Below are 22803 nucleotides of genomic sequence, written 5' to 3'. Positions count from 1 at the left end.
TAGATATGGATTCCATAGTGCCACCAGAGGGACTGCCTGTACATGTAGATATGGATTCCATAGTGCCACCAGAGGGACTGCCTGTACATGTAGATATGGATTCCATAGTGCCACCAGAGGGACTGCCTGTACATGTAGATATGGATTCCATAGTGCCATCAGAGGGACTAGCTGGGACTGGCTGTACATGTAGATATGGATTCCATAGTGCCACCAGAGGGACTAGCTGGGACTGGCTGTACATGTAGATATGGATTCCATAGTGCCACCAGAGGGACTGCCTGTACATGTAGATATGGATTCCATAGTGCCACCAGAGGGACTAGCTGGGACTGGCTGTACATGTAGATATGGATTCCATAGTGCCACCAGAGGGACTAGCTGGGACTGGCTGTACATGTAGATATGGATTCCATAGTGCCACCAGAGGGACTGCCTGTACATGTAGATATGGATTCCATAGTGCCACCAGAGGGACTGCCTGTACATGTACAGGAGATATGTGCATGTGTTATCTTATCTGCAAGTCAACAGCAGATACTGTCAGCTTAAGGCCACGTCTGATTCACTTTAGCCTTCTGTTGATAAATGTGAAACGTATTACCATGCTACGCTCTCATTGCATTATGGGTAGTGCAGTGCTTCACGCCGCACACACAGTCAAGGCTGAAACGTACCCGTTGAATAAACCAAGGTTGCTATTTGACGTTTGACTGGAACAGCAATGGAAAGAGGACCTGAGTTATCTGTTGTTGCTCTCAATGTAATGATAATGGTATTCCTCGACTGTCAACGTGTTGTATTGGGTTTATAAAAGGGCACCGTTAAAAAAACGGACAGAAGAAATCAAAGAAAAGTGTTTCCTATCAGACACAATGGAACGATGGAGCCAATGGAACTGTTCCTAAAGCACCCACGTTGCAGGCCAGGATCGCTACACCAACCACAAGTTCTCCCAACATTCAGAGTACAGTATTTCTACCTGGTTTGCTCCAGGCTGTCGGCCTAGTACTGTCTGACCTGTCTCTGAATGGCCCAGGAACCTCTTCTCGGCAAACAGCGAACATTAGGTCACTTTCCAATGGAGTCCCAATTTGGTGTACAACTAACGTTAGCATGACCACATCTCATTTCTGTTTGTTTTTGACATTTCTAGAATGTTTTTTTGTCCAGTTAACTGAATGTTCACAGAGAAAACATGATCTCATTGGGGAGCATCCCTGGGAACCCCAGTTAATAATTCAGACAACTTTTAGAGACGTTGACATTTTAAACCTTCTCAGAATGTCCCTACTAACATTTTGGGAATGCAGAGGTACCGGTAAACATCAAATGATTTCTAGTGTAACAGACATCACTCTGTTCGCTTAGTACCGCTTCCTCCTGATTTGGCTCATACCACGGCTCTAACCCAGAATCTCTGCCTCGCAAACACACCTGACCGCCCTCCTGATTTGGCTCATACCAAGGCTCTAACCCAGAATCTCTGCCTCGCAAACACACCTGACCGCCCTGCTGATTTGGCTCATACCAAGGCTCTAACCCAGAACCTCTGCCTCGCAAACACACCTGACCGCACTGCTGATTTGGCTCATACCAAGGCTCTAACCCAGAACCTCTGCCTCGCAAACACACCTGACCGCCCTGCTGATTTGGCTCATACCACGGCTCTAACCCAGAACCTCTGCCTCGCAAACACACCTGACCGCACTGCTGATTTGGCTCATACCACAGCTCTAACCCAGAATCTCTGCCTCGCAAACACACCTGACCGCCCTCCTGATTTGGCTCATACCAAGGCTCTAACCCAGAACCTCTGCCTCGCAAACACACCTGACCGCCCTGCTGATTTGGCTCATACCAAGGCTCTAACTCAGAATCTCTGCCTCGCAAACACACCTGACCGCCCTGCTGATTTGGCTCATACCACAGCTCTAACCCAGAATCTCTGCCTCGCAAACACACCTGACCGCCCTCCTGATTTGGCTCATACCAAGGCTCTAACCCAGAACCTCTGCCTCGCAAACACACCTGACCGCCCTGCTGATTTGGCTCATACCACGGCTCTAACCCAGAATCTCTGCCTCGCAAACACACCTGACCGCCCTGCTGATTTGGCTCATACCACGGCTCTAACCCAGAATCTCTGCCTCGCAAACACACCTGACCGCCCTGCTGATTTGGCTCATACCAAGGCTCTAACCCAGAATTTCTGCCTCGCAAACACACCTGACCGCCCTGCTGATTTGGCTCATACCACGGCTCTAACCCAGAATCTCTGCCTCGCAAACACACCTGACCGCCCTGCTGATTTGGCTCATACCAAGGCTCTAACTCAGAATCTCTGCCTCGCAAACACACCTGACCGCCCTGCTGATTTGGCTCATACCACAGCTCTAACCCAGAATCTCTGCCTCGCAAACACACCTGACCGCCCTCCTGATTTGGCTCATACCAAGGCTCTAACCCAGAACCTCTGCCTCGCAAACACACCTGACCGCCCTGCTGATTTGGCTCATACCAAGGCTCTAACTCAGAATCTCTGCCTCGCAAACACACCTGACCGCCCTCCTGATTTGGCTCATACCAAGGCTCTAACCCAGAATCTCTGTCTCGCAAACACACCTGACCGCCCTGCTGATTTGGCTCATACCACAGCTCTAACCCAGAATCTCTGCCTCGCAAACACACCTGACCGCCCTCCTGATTTGGCTCATACCAAGGCTCTGACCCAGAATCTCTGCCTCGTAAACACACCTGACCGCCCTCCTGATTTGGCTCATACCACGGCTCTGACCCAGAATCTCTGCCCCGTAAACACACCTGACCGGCCTCCTGATTTGGCTCATACCACGGCTCTAACCCAGAATCTCTGCCTCGCAAACACACCTGACCGCCCTCCTGATTTGGCTCATACCAAGGCTCTAACCCAGAATCTCTGCCTCGCAAACACACCTGACCGCCCTCCTGAAGTGTCTTATCCAGCTATTCGGTAGCAGGTGGGGATCTTTCAGGCTAAGGAGTGAATTTCACACATCCCCATGTGTTACACTGGATTCCTTCTTCCTGACATCATTAATACAGTGCCTAGGGTCATCTGACTCATGCCTCATGTCTCGTTTCCTACCTCTTCATTATGTGTGTGTGTGTTTCCTACCTCTTAACTGCTGGCAGCTGAGACCAATCAGAACACACTATATGAACTGTATCAGCTGACCGGGAAATGAAGTGGTTGAGCTTCAAATGAGGACACAGAAAGATGGTGATGATGATGATGGGGATGATGATGATGGTAATGATGATGGTGGGGATGATGATGATGGGGATGATGATGGTGGTAGTGATGATGATGATGATGATGGTGATGATGGTGATCATTATGATGGTGGTGGTGATGATGGTGATGATGACGATGGTGGTGAATATGATGATTGTGATGGTGATGGTGATGTTGGTGATGATGATGATGGTGGTGATGATGATGATGATGGTGGTGATGGTGATGGTGATGTTGAAGATTGTGGTGGTGGTGATGATGATGGTGGAGTGATGATGATGGTGATGGGGATGGTGATGATGATGGTGGAGTGTTGATGATGGTGATGATGGTGATGTTGATGGTGATGATGATGTTGATGGTGGTGTTGATGGTGATGATGATGGTGATGGTGATGATGATGGTGATGATGGTGGTGGTGTTGGTGATGATGATGATGATTGTGATGTTGATGATGATGATGATGGTAGTGATGATGGTGGTGATTATGATGATGATGATGATGATGATGATGGTGGTGGTGGTGGTGATGATGATGATGGTGATGGTGGTGGTGGTGATGATGTTGATGATGGTGATGTTGATGATGGTGATGGTGGTGGTGATGATGGTGATGGTGGTGGTGGTGGTGGTGATGGTGATGATGGTGATGTGGATGTTGATGATTTTGATGGTGGTGGTGGTGATGATGATGGTGATGGTGGTGGTGGTGATGGTGATGATGTTGATGATGGTGATGTTGATGTTGATGATGGTGGTGATGATGATGATGATGGTGGTGGTGGTGGTGGTGGTGATGTTGATGATGATGATGTTGATGATGGTGGTGATGTTGATGATGATGATGATGATGATGGCGGTGATTATGAGGATGATGATGGTGGTGGTGATGATGATGATGATGATGATGATGATGATGGTGCTGGATGCTTGTAACATGCCAGAGGGTTACATATCTTGTGGTCTCATACCTGGTCCATGACTAGCTACCAACCAGAAACAGAGAATTTTACAGTGTTAAAGAGACATTGATACATCGTCACAGAGGTTATGGCAGCAGAAGAGGGACAGACCTTTTAGTTACAGCGTAATTGGCATCGGCTGTGCTCACTAGGGACCAAACGGAAGAAAATGGACTGAAACAGGGAGAGAATTTCTGGGCTTAAGAAAACTTTCCTTTTCACAAACTTCCTTTCAGTTACTCTGAGTCACATTGATACAGTGATCACGATGTTCCATTTTGATTTAGTCCATTCAGGAGATGGATGGAAATTCTATCCATTCATTGAACGTGTTCATATACTTATTGAATTACGTTTTAAATGTAATAAATTGAAAAGTTAATTTCCAGAATATATTAAATTAACATTTCCAGTGAATTTAGCCACCTTGATAGTGCTCTTAGGTTAAAGAGACTGCACAATACTGTAGAGGACGTCCCACTAGAGTACTGCCGAAGCCCTGGACCAGAGACCACACACCGTGGGGGAAAGAGCAGCCCTTTGAGTGAATAGAAGTGTAATTAACGTTAATTAACCCTGTGGGCTAGTCTCGTTAGCAGGTAGCATATGTGCTGGTGCCGGGCTGCAATCTGTCTCGTTGGGTCTCAATACAAAGGATGATGGTTAATGAAGGCCCTCCTGCAACATCCACACCACTCAGCTCAGCTGTTATGTGGCTGGTAGCACTCTGGTGTTTAGTCACCATCTCATCTCCTCCATTTGTATTGGGTGGATGGATACCATGGATAGCATTATTCAGCAGATTGGTAGAGGTGCTAAAATCCCAAATGTGTAAAGGGAAATCCAAAAGGACTTAATATTATAAATAAACAACATATTATGGGCTGGCCACCACATCCAAATTGCTTACTTTAGACAAAGAAACTGTGTCATCTCAATTAAATATGCATATTGAAGGAAAGAAGTCTGACTAGTTTATTCTATTTTGATATTTGAAATACTGTGTAGTGCACATAAGTAGGTAAGTATGCTAAACAATCCTAGCATACATCAGTGCTTTGTGTACCAGTCATCCTTCTCATTAACTCAATTTAATAATCAGTGCAATTCCCCAAATGTGACTTGTTGCTAAAACCAAGAGATGGTCAGTAAAGAATACTGTATGTCCATCCAAAAAAGAGAGATATAAAAGAAAGGGTGGAGTTAGGGAAAGACATGTTGGAGCAGATGGGTTGAGTGTGTTAGAGTTAGAGGGAGAGAGTGGAAGAGAGAGTTAGAGAGTGAGCGAGAGAGAGACAGAGAGTTAGAGAGAGAGAGAGAGAGAGAGAGAAATGGTGTTCCACAAAAGAATAAAGACAGTCAGAGAAAAGTAAAGACTAGAGGATGGAGAGGTAGAATGAGGACTAGAGGATGGAGAGGTAGAATGAGGACTAGAGGATGGAGAGATAGAATGAGGACTAGAGGGTGGAGAGGTAGAATGAGGACTAGAGGATGGAGAGGTAGAATGAGGACTAGAGGATGGAGAGGTAGAATGAGGACTAGAGGATGGAGAGGTAGAATGAGGACTAGAGGATGGAGTGGTAGAATGAGGACTGGAGGATGGAAAGATAGAATGAGGACTAGAGGATGGAGAGGTAGAATGAGGACTAGAGGATGGAGTGGTAGAATGAGGACTAGAGGATGGAAAGGTAGAATGAGGACTAGAGGATGGAGAGATAGAATGAGGACTAGAGGATGGAGAGGTAGAATGAGGACTAAAGGATGGAGAGGTAGAATGAGGACTAGAGGATGGAGAGGTAGAATGAGGACTAGAGGATGGAGTGGTAGAATGAGGACTGGAGGATGGAAAGATAGAATGAGGACTAGAGGATGGAGAGAGAATGAGGACTAGAGGATGGAGTGGTAGAATGAGGACTAGAGGATGGAAAGGTAAAATGAGGACTAGAGGATGGAGAGATAGAATGAGGACTAGAGGATGGAGAGGTAGAATGAGGACTAGAGGATGGAGAGGTAGAATGAGGACTAGAAGATGGAGAGGTAGAATGAGTACTAGAGGATGGAGAGATACAATGAGGACTAGAGGATAGAGAGATACAATGTGGACTAGAGGATGGAGAGGTGGAATGAGGACTAGAGGATGGAAAGGTAGAATGAGGACTAGAGGATGGAGGGGTAGAATGAGGACTAGAGGATGGAGTGGTAGAATGAGGACTAGAGGATGGAGTGGTAGAATGAGGACTAGAGGGTGGAGAGATAGAATGACGACTAGAGGATGGAGAGGTAGAATGAGGACTAGAGGATGGAGTGGTAGAATGAGGACTAGAGGATGGAGAGGTAGAATGAGGACTAGAGGATGGAGTGGTAGAATGAGGACTAGAGGATGGAGGATGGAGAGGTAGAATGAGGACTAGGGGATGGAGAGGTAGAATGAGGACTAGAGGATGGAGTGGTAGAATGAGGACTGGAGGATGGAAAGATAGAATGAGGACTAGAGGATGGAGAGATAGAATGAGGACTAGAGGATGGAGTGGTAGAATGAGGACTAGAGGATGGAAAGGTAGAATGAGGACTAGAGGATGGAGAGATAGAATAAGGACTAGAGGATGGAGAGGTAGAATGAGGACTAGAGGATGGAGAGGTAGAATGAGGACTAGAGGATGGAGAGGTAGAATGAGGAATAGAGGATGGAGTGGTAGAATGAGGACTAGAGGATGGAGAGATAGAATGAGGACTAGAGGATGGAGTGGTAGAATGAGGAATAGAGGATGGAGAGGTAGAATGAGGACTAGAGGATGGAGAGGTAGAATGAGGAATAGAGGATGGAGAGGTAGAATGAGGACTAGAGGGTGGATAGGTAGAATGAGGACTAGAGGATGGAGAGGTAGAATGAGGACTAGAGGGTGGAGAGGTAGAATGAGGACTAGAGGATGGAGAGGTAGAATGAGGAATAGAGGATGGAGTGGTAGAATGAGGAATAGAGGATGGGGAGGTAGAATGAGGAATAGAGGATGGAGAGGTAGAATGAGGACTAGAGGGTGGAGAGGTAGAATGAGGACTACAGGATGGAGAGGTAGAATGAGGAATAGAGGATGGAGTGGTAGAATGAGGAATAGAGGATGGAGAGGTAGAATGAGGAATAGAGGATGGAGTGGTAGAATGAGGAATAGAGGCTGGAGTGGTAGAATGAGGAATAGAGGATGGAGTGGTAGAATGAGGAATAGAGGATGGAGTGGTAGAATGAGGAATAGAGGATGGTGGTAGAATGAGGAATAGAGGATGGAGAGGTAGAATGAGGAATAGAGGATGGAGTGGTAGAATGAGGACTAGAGGATGGAGAGGTAGAATGAGGACTAGAGGAGGGAGAGGTAGAATGAGGACTAGAGGAGGGAGAGGTAGAATGAGGAATAGAGGATGGAGAGGTAGAATGAGGAATAGAGGATGGAGAGATAGAATGAGGAATAGAGGATGACCCACTAGCGTAGTATGTGTTGCGCTTGATGCCATCGTTTATTCCTCCAAATTCGTTTCCGGAAGTAAATATTTTTGGGTAATCCTAATCTGAATGTTGTGACAGATTAAGAGGGAGTGGGAGGAGAGATTGGGATCACTTGAACAGCGCATGAGAGATGGAAAAAGGGAGAGAGCGAGTGAGGAGTGAGGGAGAATACACCGGAAGAGGTACAGTAGCAGGGGATAGGATAGAGAGAGAGAGAGAGAGAGAGGGAGGGAGGGAGGGAGGGAGGAGGGAGGGAGGGAGGGAGGGAGGGAATAACATTTAATCCCATTTACATCCAAATAAACTGTTTTTTATCCCTCTATCTATACATTGTATTAGTCACTATAACAATACACTGTATACTACTTTGCTAAATAAATATTATGTACATTTCAATCTAGAACCAAGTTTTCTCTCTATCTTCTATGCTGTTCTTGGTTTGCGTCTTACTGATTGCGTGTTTTCAGCGTTTGAAGGGATTACAACAAATCTGCTTTGTTGAAAGGGGGAGGTACAAGCTGCAACATAAGAGCATTGACCAACATACATATAGAGAGATGTACTGAACAAAAATATAAACGCAACATGCAACAATTTCAACCATTTTATTGAGTTACAGTTCATATGAGGACATCAGTCAATTGAAATAAATGCATATACATGTACTGCCAATTTCTCTAAAACTACATTGGAGGTTTCTTATGGTGGAGGAATGAATATTAAATTCTCTGGCAACAGCTCTGGTGGACATTCATGCAATCAGCATGCACCTGTGTAATGATAATGCTGTTTAATTAGCTTCTTGATATGCCACACCTGTCAGGTGGATGGATTATCTTGGCAAAGGGAGAAATGCTCACAAACAGGGATTTAAACAAATTCGTGCACAAAATTTGAAAGAAATAAGCTCTTTGTGCATCTGGAAAATATTTCTGGGATCTTTTATTTCAGCTCATGAAACATGGGGACCAACACTTTACATGTTGCGTTTATATATTTTTCTTCAGTGCAGACAGACAGACAGACTGACTGACTGACTGACAACGAGAGAGAGAGAGAGAGAGAGAGAGAGAGAGAGAGAGAGAGAGAGAGAGAGAGAGAGAGAGAGAGAGAGAGAGAGAGAGAGAGAGAGAGAGAGAGAGAGAGAGAGAGAGAGAGAGAGAGAGAGAGAGAGAGAGAGAGAGAGAGAGAGAGAGAGAGAGAGAGAGAGAGAGAGAGAGAGAGAGAGAGAGAGAGAGAGAGAGAGAGAGAGAGAGAGAGAGAGAGAGAGAGAGAGAGAGAGAGAGAGAGAATGATGATGGAAAGAGAGAATATTAGAAGGGGTATAACTCAATAATTCATCTCCCCCCAAAATCTATTAATATTTAATCAATCTAAGAGTTGGACTTGCTTGTGTGTATTGTGTATTTGTGTTCATTCAAATCAAATTGTATTTGTAACATGCGCTGAATACAACAGGTCTACCTTACAGTGAAATGCTTATTGTGTGTCTGTGTGTGTGTTCAGTGTGTGTTCAGTGTGTGTGTGTTCATACTTGTGGGAGAAAAATAATGGAAGAGGAGAATAGAGTGAGGCAAGAATCATCTCCAGGAATCTCTAAATCACTTGATTTGAATAAAGGATGAGTCTTTCTATTTAGACATTCTATTTGATTTAGTCCGGACTGATTCACAATGAATCAACTCTTTGGAACACAATGACTCCTAGCATTGATTCCGGCTGCTTTTGTCGACCTCACTGAGTAACTGGAACCTCCATGGAAACCAGACAACCTGTGAGCTCCTGTGTGACCCTGTACAAACACACACACACACATGCACATGCAGGCACACACTAAAACACTGATACACACACACACCTACACACACCTATATATATACACACACACACACGCACACAAACACACCTATACATACACCTAGATACACACACACCTATACACACACACAAAACATCTCTAATTCTGTCTCTGTCCCTCTCTGTCTCTCTCTACCCCTCTCTCACTCTGTATCTCTCTACCCCTCTCTCACTCTGTATCTCTCTACCCCTCTCTCACTCTGTATCTCTCTACCCCTCTCTCATTCTGTATCTCTAATTCTATTTCTGTCCCTCTCTGTCTCGCTCTCTAATTCTGTCTCTGCCCCTCTCTGTCTTTCGCTCTACCCCTCTAGGTCTCTCTCTCTACCCCTCTCTCATTCTCTCTCTCTAATTCTGTCTCTGCCCCTCTCTGTCTCTCTATCTACCCCTCTCTCATTCTCTCTCTCTAATTCTGTCTCTGTCTTTCGCTCTACCCCTCTCGGTCTCTCTCTCTACCCCTCTCTCATTCTCTCTCTCTAATTCTGTCTCTGCCCCTCTCTGTCTTTCTCTCTACCCCTCTCTCATTCTCTCTCTCTAATTATGTCTCTGTCCCTATCTGTCATTCTCTCTACCCTTCTCTGTCTCTCTCTCTACCCTTCTCTCATTCTCTCTCTCTAATTCTGTCTCTGCCCCTCTCTGTCTCTCTCTCTACCCCTCTCGGTCTCTCTCTCTACCCCTCTCTCATTCGCTCTCTCTAATTATGTCTCTGTCCCTCTCTGTCTCTCTCTCTACCCCTCTCTCATTCTCTCTCTCTAATTATGTCTCTGTCCCTATCTGTCTTTCTCTCTACCCCTCTCGGTCTCTCTCTCTACCCCTCTCTCATTCTCTCTCTCTAATTATGTCTCTGTCTCTCTCTGTCTTTCTGTGTGTGTGTGTGTGTGTGTGCGTGTGCGCGCGCGTTCAATAATGATCATGGTGGTTTTGTTATCGAGGTCCAAGGTTCTGTATGGCTACGTCTTTACCGTGGATACACACGGCTCCACATTTGATTAGATACCACAGCTCTGTGTGGGTGGGTGCTGGTGCCAGTGTGTGTATGACAGAGTGGACAGTGTCAGAAGGGCTAAGAGCTTATCAGTGATGGTCCGCACAGCAGAGTTCTAGAAAACTAGACAGTTGGTTTTCATACTTTATGAATTCTCAGTGTGGCTGAAGACATTTCTGCAGCCGTCACCACAACGAAATGTGTAGGAGCTTTGTACACGGAGATGCTTTGGTTGAGAATTTGTGGGAGGTGCATGTTCGGGCTGTGTGTTCCCTGCAGATGGTGATCGCAGAGCAAGATCCAAAATTCTGCATTGTTGGTTAAGTAAGCATTTCACTGCGCATGTGACAAATAAAATGTGATTTGATTTGATTTGATGTCACAATGGGACTCCGGACTATCACGACTCAGCTGCTTTGGACTCTGAACTGAACTGCGCTTTAGTGTCTAAAGTGTGTGTGTGTGTGTGTGACAGAGTGGTCAGTGCCAGAGCAGCAGCAGGTATAGGCTACTGTGAAGGACTGAACACTGGGGGAATGTGCCATAGCTGGTACCCACCCACCTAGGGACCAGGCAAACAACAGATGCTCCTACACAGGGGGAGTTGCTGATTCAGAGATGACCTTAACATACTTAACATATGTGTGTGTGTGTGTGTGTGTGTGTGTGTGTGTGTGTGTGTGTGTAAGCTTGGGAGAGACAGGCTTTTTGATCATGAAACCCCTATAAAACTGTGGAAAGACAATCTATGTGAAATGTTTGCTTGATATCTTAACCATGTGTACACATGGCTAGGGTCATGTTAACGCAGTCTGTATGGATTGCCAATACACAGTACTGAATTCAGGGAGGGGGGGTAGCCCAACCGGGACTCGGACCTACAACCTTCTGGCTGTGAGGCAGTCATGCTATCCACAGTATCAGTGATGTTCATGTTATACCACGGCTGGGGGGGGTAGCCCACCCGGGACTCGGACCTACAACCTTCTGGCTGTGAGGCAGTCATGCTATCCACAGTATCAGTGATGTTCATGTTATACCACGGCTGGGGGGGTGGGGCTTACGACCTCCCAGGCCCTTCAAAAAATGGTTGTGTTGTCATCTCTAGCTTCAAACTGAAATTCATGATATGACTGAACTGAAAAGGGAATTGAGCCCAACCCTGGTAAACATGTAGATGACCTTGACCTTGTCGACATTACAAACACGTTGGTTTACAAAAAGGTGTCCTTTCGACTCATCAATGGAAATTTGACTTGGCTGTTGCATTGGTTAGGTCCACATTCTCCCTGCTTATTGACACTACATGACACTAACAGACGCCTTCACCCAAGGAGACATACAGTACAGCTGAGTACACACAGCGAGTACATACACACAGTACACACGTGTGAAGTATACTATGTGATTCAGGGCGGCAGGTGGTTTTACCTCTAGTGGTTAGAGCGTTGGGCCAGTAACCGTAAGGTTGCTAGATCGAATCCCTGAGCCGATGAGGTCAAAATCTGTCATTCTGCCCCTGAACAGGCAGTTAACCCACCGTTCCTAGTCCGTCATTGTAAATAAGAATTTGTTCTTAACTGACTTGCCTGGTTAAATAAAGTTAAATAAGAAATAATAATAATAATAAATGATATGGGAATTGAACCCTTGCCGTTGTTAACACAATGCTCCTTCTTCCAACTGAGCACCACAGGGTTCAATTCCCACTACATTTCACTTTCTTCAATTTCTTTTATAGAATTGTAAAGCCACTTTGGGTGCTTGAAGAGCGCTACATACCATGTGTAATTATTACTATTGCTACTAACTTTGTCCCTCTCTCTCCCTCTGCTCTTCACCAGAATCCTAGAAAAGCGTCAGCCCAATGGGGAGACCATCGAGCTTTCGGCCGAGGGCCGCCCAGAGCTTGTGGAGGAGAAGGAGATGCCCGTGGTGGACTGCACCTGCTTTGGCCTTCCCCGTCGTTACATCATCGCCATCCTCTCAGGCCTGGGCTTCTGCATCTCCTTCGGCATCCGCTGCAACCTGGGCGTGGCCATCGTCAGCATGGTCAACGACCACACCGTCTGGAAGGGTAACAAGGAGGTCCTGGTGGTGAGGCACACTGTTCTGGCACTTACACTCACTCTTCTATTTTCTTCCTACACTTCTAGAACTAAAAAGGTTAATCGGCTGTCCCCATAGGAGAACCCTTTAAAGAATCCTTTTCGGTTCCAGGTAGAACACTTTTGGTTCCAAGTAAAAACCCATTTGGAAAATGATTATTTTTGGTTCCAGGTAGACCTCTTTTGGAAAAAGGTTCTACCTGGAACCGAAACAGTCTCACATGGAACCAAAAAGGGCTTTCCTTTATAGGACAGCCGAAGAACCCTTGTGGAACCTTTTTGTCTAAGACTGTAGTTCTGAATTTGCTGATGGCTGCTTTATTGAGGAAAACATTTACTATGACTGTCTGTTTAATGAGGAAAACATTTACTATGACTGTCTGTTTAATGAGGAAAACATTTACTATGACTGTCTGTTTAATGAGGAAAACATTTACTATGACTGTCTGCTTTAATGAGGAAAACATTTACTACGACTGTCTGCTTTAATGAGGAAAACATTTACTATGACTGTCTGTTTAATGAGGAAAACATTTACTATGACTGTCTGTTTAATGAGGAAAACATTTACTATGACTGTCTGCTTTAATGAGGAAAACATTTACTATGACTGTCTGTTTAATGAGGAAAACATTTACTATGACTGTCTGTTTAATGAGGAAAACATTTACTATGACTGTCTGTTTAATGAGGAAAACATTTACTATGACTGTCTGCTTTAATGAGGAAAACATTTACTATGACTGTCTGTTTAATGAGGAAAACATTTACTATGACTGTCTGTTTAATGAGGAAAACATTTACTATGACTGTCTGCTTAATGAGGAAAACATTTACTATGACTGTCTGTTTAACGAGGAAAACATTTACTATGACTGTCTGTTTAATGAGGAAAACATTTACTATGACTGTCTGTTTAACGAGGAAAACATTTACTATGACTGTCTGTTTAATGAGGAAAACATTTACTATGACTGTCTGCTTAATGAGGAAAACATTTACTATGACTGTCTGTTTAACGAGGAAAACATTTACTATGACTGTCTGTTTAATGAGGAAAACATTTACTATGACTGTCTACTTTAATGAGGAAAACATTTACTATGACTGTCTGCGCTAACAACCCAATGTAAATGTCTGAAAAGGGGGGGGGCTCTTTGAAGTGACCGGTGGTTCTATGTGGCACTCTTTCTTCTCAAAGAACCATTTTCTTGAAGAGGGCTTTTCCCTTCTTTCTTCACTGTCTGAATGGTAGCAAATAACCTTGCTAGCTAGTGTTGTGGGAAGAGGAGGGTTGGGGTCAGGTCAGGGGGTCAGGTCATGGGGAGGACTGGCTACAGGCCACAACAAAGGTTGTAACTTTGGGCTTGGAGACTCATAGTGTGTGTAACCTAACGTAGCAGGTGTAAAATAAATACCTGAGCGGGGTCCACACATCCATGTTTCAGGGGAAAAGCAAGCTAGGTTGAAGATACTGTATCAATGAAAACCGCATACTTCCGGTTGTTTCCGACCTCGCTGAGGTTGGAGTGTGTCCAAGCTTTATTTTTGTGCAGAGGAAGAAGAATACCGTCAATGGACAATGTACTTTGACTTGAAAATACTTATTTATAATCACAATCAGCACCTTTTGAAGTGTAGCCTTTATCAAGGTGCTTGGGAAGCTAACACAAGTCTTCAGGTCTCAGGCAAGGTTTCTCATCACTCAAGCATTATTTAACGAACCCACTCCGCTACACATCCGTAGTCATGGGTTGTGTTCATTAGGACACGCAACGAAAAAATGCTTCAAAAATGTTCTGCAACTGAAAATCTAAATGAGCGTTTCTTATTGTACAAATCCAGGTAGTCCCTTGCTCCCAGATGGTTTTCTTCCGTTTGGTGTCTTATGAGCACAACCATGGTCACTCCTCCTCTTTCTCTCCCCCCAGGCAGCACAGTTCAGCTGGGATCCAGAGACCGTGGGGATGATCCACGGGTCCTTCTTCTGGGGATACATCGTCACACAGATTCCCGGAGGTTTTATATGTCAAAAATATAAAGCTAACAAGTAAGTGCATTTTAGGATACATCGTCACACAGATTCCTGGAGGTCTCATATGTCAAAAATACTAAGCTAACAAGTATGTACGTTTTAGCATGCTTTGGGTTTATTATTCCTCTATTGATTGACTGATTTCCTTATTGTATGTCAATACCTTTCCTCAAACGTGTCGGAGGTCAACTTTTTTACTACTAGGATTCATTTGACTAAAGTATACATTATATTTACAAAAATATACATTATATTTTACTAGAGTAAACATTATATTTGACTAAAGTATACATTCTATTTTACTAGAGTATACATTATATTTTACTGAAGTATACATTATATTTACTAAAATATACATTCAATTTTACTAGAGTATACATTATATTTGACTAAAGTATACACTATTTTGACTAAGGTATACGTTATATTTGACTAAAGTATACATTATATTTTACTAGAGTATACATTATATTTGACTAAAGTTTACATTATATTTGACTAAAATATACATTATTTTGACAAAAGTATACATTATATTTGACTAAAGTATACATTATATTTCCCACTTTCTCCTTTGTCCCCAAACAACATCTAATAACAGTACTGTTATGATAACATGAAGGGGTCCAATATGACTTATCCATAAGTAGTAGCCTCATCATAACAGGAGTCTGTTATCTCCTGTTTCTGTAGCAGCTTGATGAACAAGTACATCCCCTGGACAGGACATTATTCTCCATCTATCTCCTTAATGCAGAGAGCCAATGGGTCCCATGAATGGGTCCCATTCATACAGCCTTTGGTATGACTTGGCCGGGGATTGAACCCCCTACCTTCCAATCTCAGGGTGGACAGTCCTACCACAAGGCCACTCAGTTGGCTTAACTAACACATTTATAAGCGGTACAAAAACTAAGAGAACAGTATACATTGGCTACTAAACTATGGCTTCGGATGTTGCCTCAATCAAAAAGTGATGTATTCATTTTTACTAATGTATAGACGGAGCCCTTATAGTCAAGGGTTTCCATCAGACATTTTGAACTGCTACAAAGGTTGGGACAGTCTCATGAATAACACCAAAGACATTTCTCTCAGGATTGGGGTTAATTACATGTTGATATCAGTCAAATGAAATGAAAACCAGCTCATGAATTTAAATCTTTATAGAATTTAAATATTTTATCTTCATAGAAAATATTTGCCAATAATTACTTCCTGAATTAAACTAAATTGAAAATTAAACTGACCCCTAATGAACCATGGTCTCTATCGCTCTCAGTGGTTGAAATGAAGGCTGGTCTCTATAGCTCTCAGTGGTTGAAATGAAGGCTGGTCTCTATAGCTCTCAGTGGTTGAAATGAAGGCTGGTCTCTATAGCTCTCAGTGGTTGAAATGAAGGCTGGTTGTGTTTGTCTCTGACTGTTTCTGTCTTGGTGTGTTTCAGCGTGTTTGGCTTCGCCATAGTGGCCACATCCACTCTCAACATGCTGATTCCATCTGCTGCTCGTACACACTACAGCTGTGTCATACTAGTCAGGATATGCCAAGGCCTCGTCGAGGTACTTAGAGTGCATCTGTCTCTCTCTGTGTGTGTGTGTGTGTGTGTGTGTGTGTGTGTGTGTGTGTGTGTGTGTGTGTGCGTGCGCGCGCGTGCGTGCGTGCGTGCGTTGAATATTATGTTTGGATATTTACTGTGTGCGGATATTTACTGTGTGCATCACTTCATTACCTCCCTATAGGGCGTATCTTACCCAGCATGCCATGGGATCTGGGCCAAATGGGCCCCGCCTCTAGAGAGAAGTCGACTGGCCACAACAGCATTCTGTGGTAAGATACTAAAATAAATGGATTTAAACATCCTCTCACGCTCTCCCTCCCCTTTTCTCTCTCTTAAACCACACAATGAATTAATGAATTTCCCCCGGGGATAATAAGGACTACTCTACACATTACTGGATCCAACCATTTGTGATGTTACTTGATGTTCTTGTCAAGAGGGTAGCTAAGATGTGCTTATAAACAACCTCAACATTATAGTAAAGTTCCTATTGGTAACATCCCAAATAAATCTAGTGCAGCACATTGTCTTCCTACATACTGTATGCATGCATTCCACAGGAGGTTGGTGGCACCTTAATTGGGGAGGATGGGTTCGTGGTAATGGCTGGAGTGGAATGGATGGAATGGTATCAAATACATGCCATTCCATTCGCTCCATTCCAGCCATTATTATGAGCCGTCCTCCCCTCAACAGCCTCCATTGATGCATTCTCTGCTGCAGGAAGTGTATGTAGCCCTTTACACTCCAGGGTCCAGGTATGAGATCAAAATGGCAGATTTGGTCACTGATAAGAGCTTAAATTTGAGGCACTTTCAATTGATGATTTTACCTAAACCAGATGGAGATTTGTAATGGACTGTTGTTGGATTGTAGTGGACCGTTGTTGGATTGTAGTGGATCGTTGTTGGATTGTAATGGATCGTTGTTGGATTGTAATGGATCGTTGTTGGATTGTAGTGGACCGTTGTTGGATTGTAATGGATCGTTGTTGGATTGTAATGGATCGTTGTTGGATTGTAATGGATCGTTGTTGGATTGTAGTGGACCGTTGTTGGATTGTAATGGATCGTTGTTGGATTGTAATGGATCGTTGTTGGATTGTAGTGGATCGTTGTTGGATTGTAGTGGACCGTTGTTGGATTGTAATGGATCGTTGTTGGATTGTAATGGATCGTTGTTGGATTGTAATGGATCGTTGTTGGATTGTAGTGGATCGTTGTTGGATTGTAGTGGATCGTTGTTGGATTGTAGTGGACCGTTGTTGGATTGTAATGGATCGTTGTTGGATTGTAGTGGATCGTTGTTGGATTGTAATGGATCGTTGTTGGATTGTAATGGATCGTTGTTGGATTGTAATGGATCGTTGTTGGATTGTAATGGATCGTTGTTGGATTGTAGTGGACCGTTGTTGGATTGTAATGGATCGTTGTTGGATTGTAGTGGACTGTTGTTGGATTGTAGTGGACTGTTGTTGGATTGCATAACATTGTGTGATGGTGGGGATTAATTGTGTGATGGTGGGGATTTTTATTTATTTATTTCACCTTTATTTAACCAGATAGGCAAATTGAGAACAAGTTCTCATTTACAATTGCGACCTGGCCAAGATAAAGCAAAGCAGTTTGACACATACAACAACACAGAGTTACACATGGAGTAAAACAAACATACAGTCAATAATACAGTAGAAAAATAAGTCTATATACAATGTGAGCAAATGAGGTGAGATGAGGGAGGTAAAGGCAAAAAAGGCCATGGTGGCGAAGTAAATACAATATATCAAGTAAAACACTGGAATGGTAGATTTGCAGTGAAAGAATGTGCAAAGTAGAAATAGAAATAATGGGGTGGGAGCAAAATAAATAAATAAATACAGTAGGGAAAGAGGTAGTTGTTTGGGCTAAATTATAGATGGGCTATGTACAGGTGCAGTAATCTGTGAGCTGCTCTGACAGTTGGTGCTTAAAGCTAGTGAGGGAGATAAGTGTTTCCAGTTTCAGAGATTTTTGTAGTTCGTTCCAGTCATTGGCAGCAGAGAACTGGAAGGAGAGGTGGCCAAAGGATGAATTGTTTTTGGGGGGACCAGAGAGATATACCTGCTGGAGCGTGTGCTACAGGTGGGTTCTGCTAAGGTGACCAGTGCGCTGAGATAAGGGGGGACTTTACCTAGCAGGGTCTTGTAGATGACCTGGAGCCAGTGGGTTTGGCGACGAGTATGAAGCGAAGGCCAGCCAACGAGAGCGTACAGGTTGCAGTGGTGGGTAGTATATGGGGCTTTGGTGACAATGGATGGCTGTGATAGACTGCATCCAATTTATTAAGTAGGGTATTGGAGGCTATATTGTAAATTACATCGCCGAAGTCGAGGATCGGTAGGATGGTCAGTTTTACGAGGGTATGTTTGGCAGCATGAGTGAAGGATGCTTTGTTGCAAAATAGGAAGCCAATTCTAGATTTAACTTTGGATTGGAGATGTTTGATGTGAGTCTGGAAGGAGAGTTTACAGTCTAACCAGACACCTAGGTATTTGTAGTTGTCCACATATTCTAAGGCAGAACCGTCCAGAGTAGTGATGCTGGACGGGCGGGCAGGTGCAGGCAGCGATCGGTTGAAGAGCATGCATTTAGTTTTACTTGTATTTAAGAGCAGTTGGAGGCCAGTGAAGGAGAGCTGAATGGCATTGAAGCTCGTCTGGAGGGTTGTTAACACAGTGTCCAACGAAGGGCCAGAAGTATACAGAACAGTGTCATCTGCGTAGAGGTGAATCAGAGAATCACCAGCAGCAAGAGTGACATCATTGATGTATACAGAGATGAGAGTTGGCCCGAGAATTGAACCCTGTTGCACCCCCATAGAGACTGGCAGAGGCCCAGACAACAGGCCCTCCGATTTGACACACTGAACTCTATCAGAGAAGTAGTTGGTGAAACAGCCGAGGCAATCATTTGAGAGACCAAGGCTATCGAGTCTGCCGATGAGGATGTGGTGATTGACAGAGTCGAAAGCCTTGGCCATGTCAATGAATACGGCCGCACAGTATTGTTTCTTATCGATGGCGGTTAAGATATCGTTTAGGATATTGAGCGTGGCTGAGGTGCACCCATGACCAGCTCGGAAACCAGATTACATAGCGGAGAAGGTACGGTAGGATTCGAAATGGTCGGTGATCTGTTTGTTGACTTGGCTTTCGAAGACCTTAGAAAGGCAGGGTAGGATAGATAGGTCTGTAGCAGTTTGGGTCAAGAGTGTGTGTCCCCTTTGAAGAGGGGGATGACCGCAGCTGCTTTCCAATCTTTGGGAATCTCAGACGACACGAAAGAGAGATTGAACAGGCTAGTAATAGGGGTTGCAACAATTTCGGCAGATCATTTTTAGAAAGAAAGGGTCCAGATTGTCTAGCCCGGCTGATTTGTAGGGATCCAGATTTTGCAGCTCTTTCAGAACATCAGCTGACTGGATTTGGGAGAAGGAGAAATGGGTAAGGCTTGGGCAGGTTGCTGTGGGGGGTGCATTGCTGTTGACCGGGGTAGGGGTAGCCAGGTGGAAAGCATGGCTAGCCGTAGAAAAATGCTTATTGAAATTCTCAATTATAGTGGATTTATCGGTGGTGACAGTTTCCTATCCTCAGTGCAGTGGGCAGCTGGGAGGAGGTGTTCTTATTCTCCATGGACTTTACAGTGTCCCAGAACTTTTTTGAGTTTGTGTTGCAGAAAGCAAATTTCTGCTTGAAAAAGCTAGCCTTGGCTTTTCTAACTGCCTGTGTATATTGGTTTCTAACTTCACTGAAAAGTTGCATATCACGGGGGCTGTTTGATGCTAATGCAGAACGCCACAGAGTGTTATTGTGTTGGTTAAGGGCAGTCAGGTCTGGAGAGAACCAAGGGCTATATCTGTTCCTGGTTCTAAATTTCTTGAATGGGGCATGCTTATTTAAGATGGTGAGGAAGGCATTTAAAAAAATAACCAGGTATCCTCTACTGACGGGATGAGGTCAATATCCCCCCCAGGATACCCAGGCCAGGTCGATTAGAAAGGCCTGCTCGCTGAAGTGTTTCAGGGAGCGTTTGACAGTGATGAGTGGAGGTCGTTTGACCACTGACCCATTACGGATGCAGGCAATGAGGCAGTGATCACTGAGATCTTGGTTGAAAACAGCAGAGGTGTATTTAGAGGGCAAGTTGGTTAGGATAATATCTATGAGGGTGCCCGTGTTTATGGCTTTGGGGTGGTACCTGGTAGGTTCATTGATATTTTGTGTGAGACTGAGGGCATCAAGCTTAGATTGTGGGAGGGCTGGGGTGTTAAGCATGTCCCAGTTTAGGTCACCTAGCAGCACGAGCTCTGAAGATAGATGCGGGGCAATCAGTTCACATATGCAAATGCAGGGCTTTGTTCCAAATAAAATGTTTCACCTAGCCCAAATGTTGCATGAATATTCTTATTATGTCACTGAATGTATCCAGCATATTTCCAGATTATATTATTGACAAATGCTGTGAAAAGTCCAGTAAATGTAAATATCAACAGTAATGTAATTGCTTGGATTGTATCCTCACCTTTGTTCTGTTTTCCCTTTCAACTGCTACCATGGTTATGCTTTTTAAATGTCTTCTCTTTCAACTGCTACCATGGTTATGCTTTTTAAATGTCTTCTCTTTCAACTGCTACCATGGTTATGATTTTTAAATGTCTTCTCTTTCCACTGCTACCATGGTTATGCTTTTTAAATGTCTTCTCTTTCAACTGCTACCATGGTTATGCTTTTTAAATGTCTTCTCTTTCAACTGCTACCATGATTATGATTTTTAAATGTCTTCTCTTTCAACTGCTACCATGGTTATGCTTTTTAAATGTCTTCTCTTTCAACTGCTACCATGGTTATGCTTTTTAAATGTCTTCCCTTTCCACTGCTACCATGGTTATGCTTTTTAAATGTCTTCTCTTTCAACTGCTACCATGGTTATGCTTTTTAAATGTCTTCTCTTTCAACTGCTACCATGGTTATGCTTTTTAAATGTCTTCTCTTTCAACTGCTACCATGGTTATGCTTTTTAAATGTCTTCTCTTTCAACTGCTACCATGGTTATGCTTTTTAAATGTCTTCTCTTTCAACTGCTACCATGGTTATGCTTTTTAAATGTCTTCTCTTTCAACTGCTACCATGGTTATGCTTTTTAAATGTCTTCTCTTTCAACTGCTACCATGGTTATGCTTTTTAAATGTCTTCCCTTTCAACTGCTACCATGGTTATGCTTTTTAAATGTCTTCTCTTTCAACTGCTACCATGGTTATGCTTTTTAAATGTCTTCTCTTTCAACTGCTACCATGGTTATGCTTTTTAAATGTCTTCTCTTTCCACTGCTACCATGGTTATGCTTTTTAAATGTCTTCTCTTTCAACTGCTACCATGGTTATGCTTTTTAAATGTTTTCTGTTAGAAACATTTCTGTTTGTCCCTGTCCACATACAGTATGTAATGGGTTATAACTGTAATGCTGTGAATCAGTGGAGGCCCATTTCTGTTTGTCCCTGTCCACATACAGTATGTAACAGGTTATAACTGTAATGCTGTGAATCAGTGGAGGCTGTTGAGGGGAGGACGGCTCATAAAAATGTCTGGAACGGAGCGAATGGAATGGCATCAAACACATGGAAACCATGGAAACCATATGTTTGATGTATCTCATACCATTCCACCTATTCCGCTCCAGCCATTACCACGAGCCCATCCTCCCCAATTAAGGTGCCACCAACCTCCTGTGCTGTTACTTTTCATAGACATTGACAATGAACAGGACTTGTCAATGTGTAAACATTAGTGAAGCCACCTTATCAGTTTAGGAGGCAGCATAATATTTTCTAGCAAAGAGCTAATTAACTGTTCTTACTGTAAGTTAATTGTTTCTCTCCACAGTTAGTTGGCTAGGTTAGCTAGTTAGTTAGTTCGTTAGTTCGTTAGTTCGTTAGTTGGCTAGGTTAGTTCATTAGCTTGCTAGCTAATCTCAAAACCCAGAAACAAATATTGTGTGAGCTAGTTCGCTATTGCTACTGACTTTGATTGTGGGTGCTGAGGTGTTCAGATCTGGCCTGACTGAGGCATTACACAACAACAATAGAAACATCAATGTTTCATATTTCTGTGTCTTGCTCTTTCTTTGTGTCACAGGTTCCTATGCGGGAGCTGTGGTGGCCATGCCTCTTGCTGGGGTGTTGGTTCAGTATGTAGGGTGGCCTTCAGTCTTCTACGTCTATGGTGAGTAAAACCAACCGGGCAGTACCGAGTTTAACTGTCTCATCACCATACAGGTCCCCTAAGATAAACCCCTGCAAGCTTAGCCTAGTGGTTAGAGCGTTGGACTAGTAACCGGAAGGTTGCAAGTTCAAATCCCAGAGCTGACAAGGTACAAATCTGTCGTTCTGCCCCTGAACAGGCAGTTAACTCTCTGTTCCTAGGCCGTTCTTAACTAGTTAAATAAAGGTAAAATACAAAAAAAAATTAGTGGGTGGCCCCTGCTCAGC

General features: G+C 43.8%; 1 protein-coding gene across 1 annotated transcript in view; it reads left to right on the top strand.

Annotated features, from left to right (window-relative positions):
- slc17a7a (solute carrier family 17 member 7a) overlaps nucleotides 1–22803 on the top strand; it is a 61568-nt gene that overhangs the window by 16501 nt on the left and 22264 nt on the right. The window contains exons 2-6 of the mRNA XM_036941900.2: nucleotides 12422–12674; nucleotides 14617–14735; nucleotides 16168–16282; nucleotides 16463–16550; nucleotides 22451–22537. Of these exons, the coding sequence (XP_036797795.1) occupies nucleotides 12422–12674; nucleotides 14617–14735; nucleotides 16168–16282; nucleotides 16463–16550; nucleotides 22451–22537 (662 nt within the window). The remainder of the gene's footprint in view (nucleotides 1–12421; nucleotides 12675–14616; nucleotides 14736–16167; nucleotides 16283–16462; nucleotides 16551–22450; nucleotides 22538–22803) is intronic.

This window comes from Oncorhynchus mykiss, chromosome 13 (genome assembly GCF_057628025.1).
Source record: "Oncorhynchus mykiss isolate SJ-2025 chromosome 13, ASM5762802v1, whole genome shotgun sequence".
Lineage (NCBI taxonomy): Eukaryota > Metazoa > Chordata > Actinopteri > Salmoniformes > Salmonidae > Oncorhynchus > Oncorhynchus mykiss.
The sequence above is the reverse complement of the archived record's forward strand: the minus strand, read 5'-3'. Positions and strand labels throughout refer to the sequence as shown.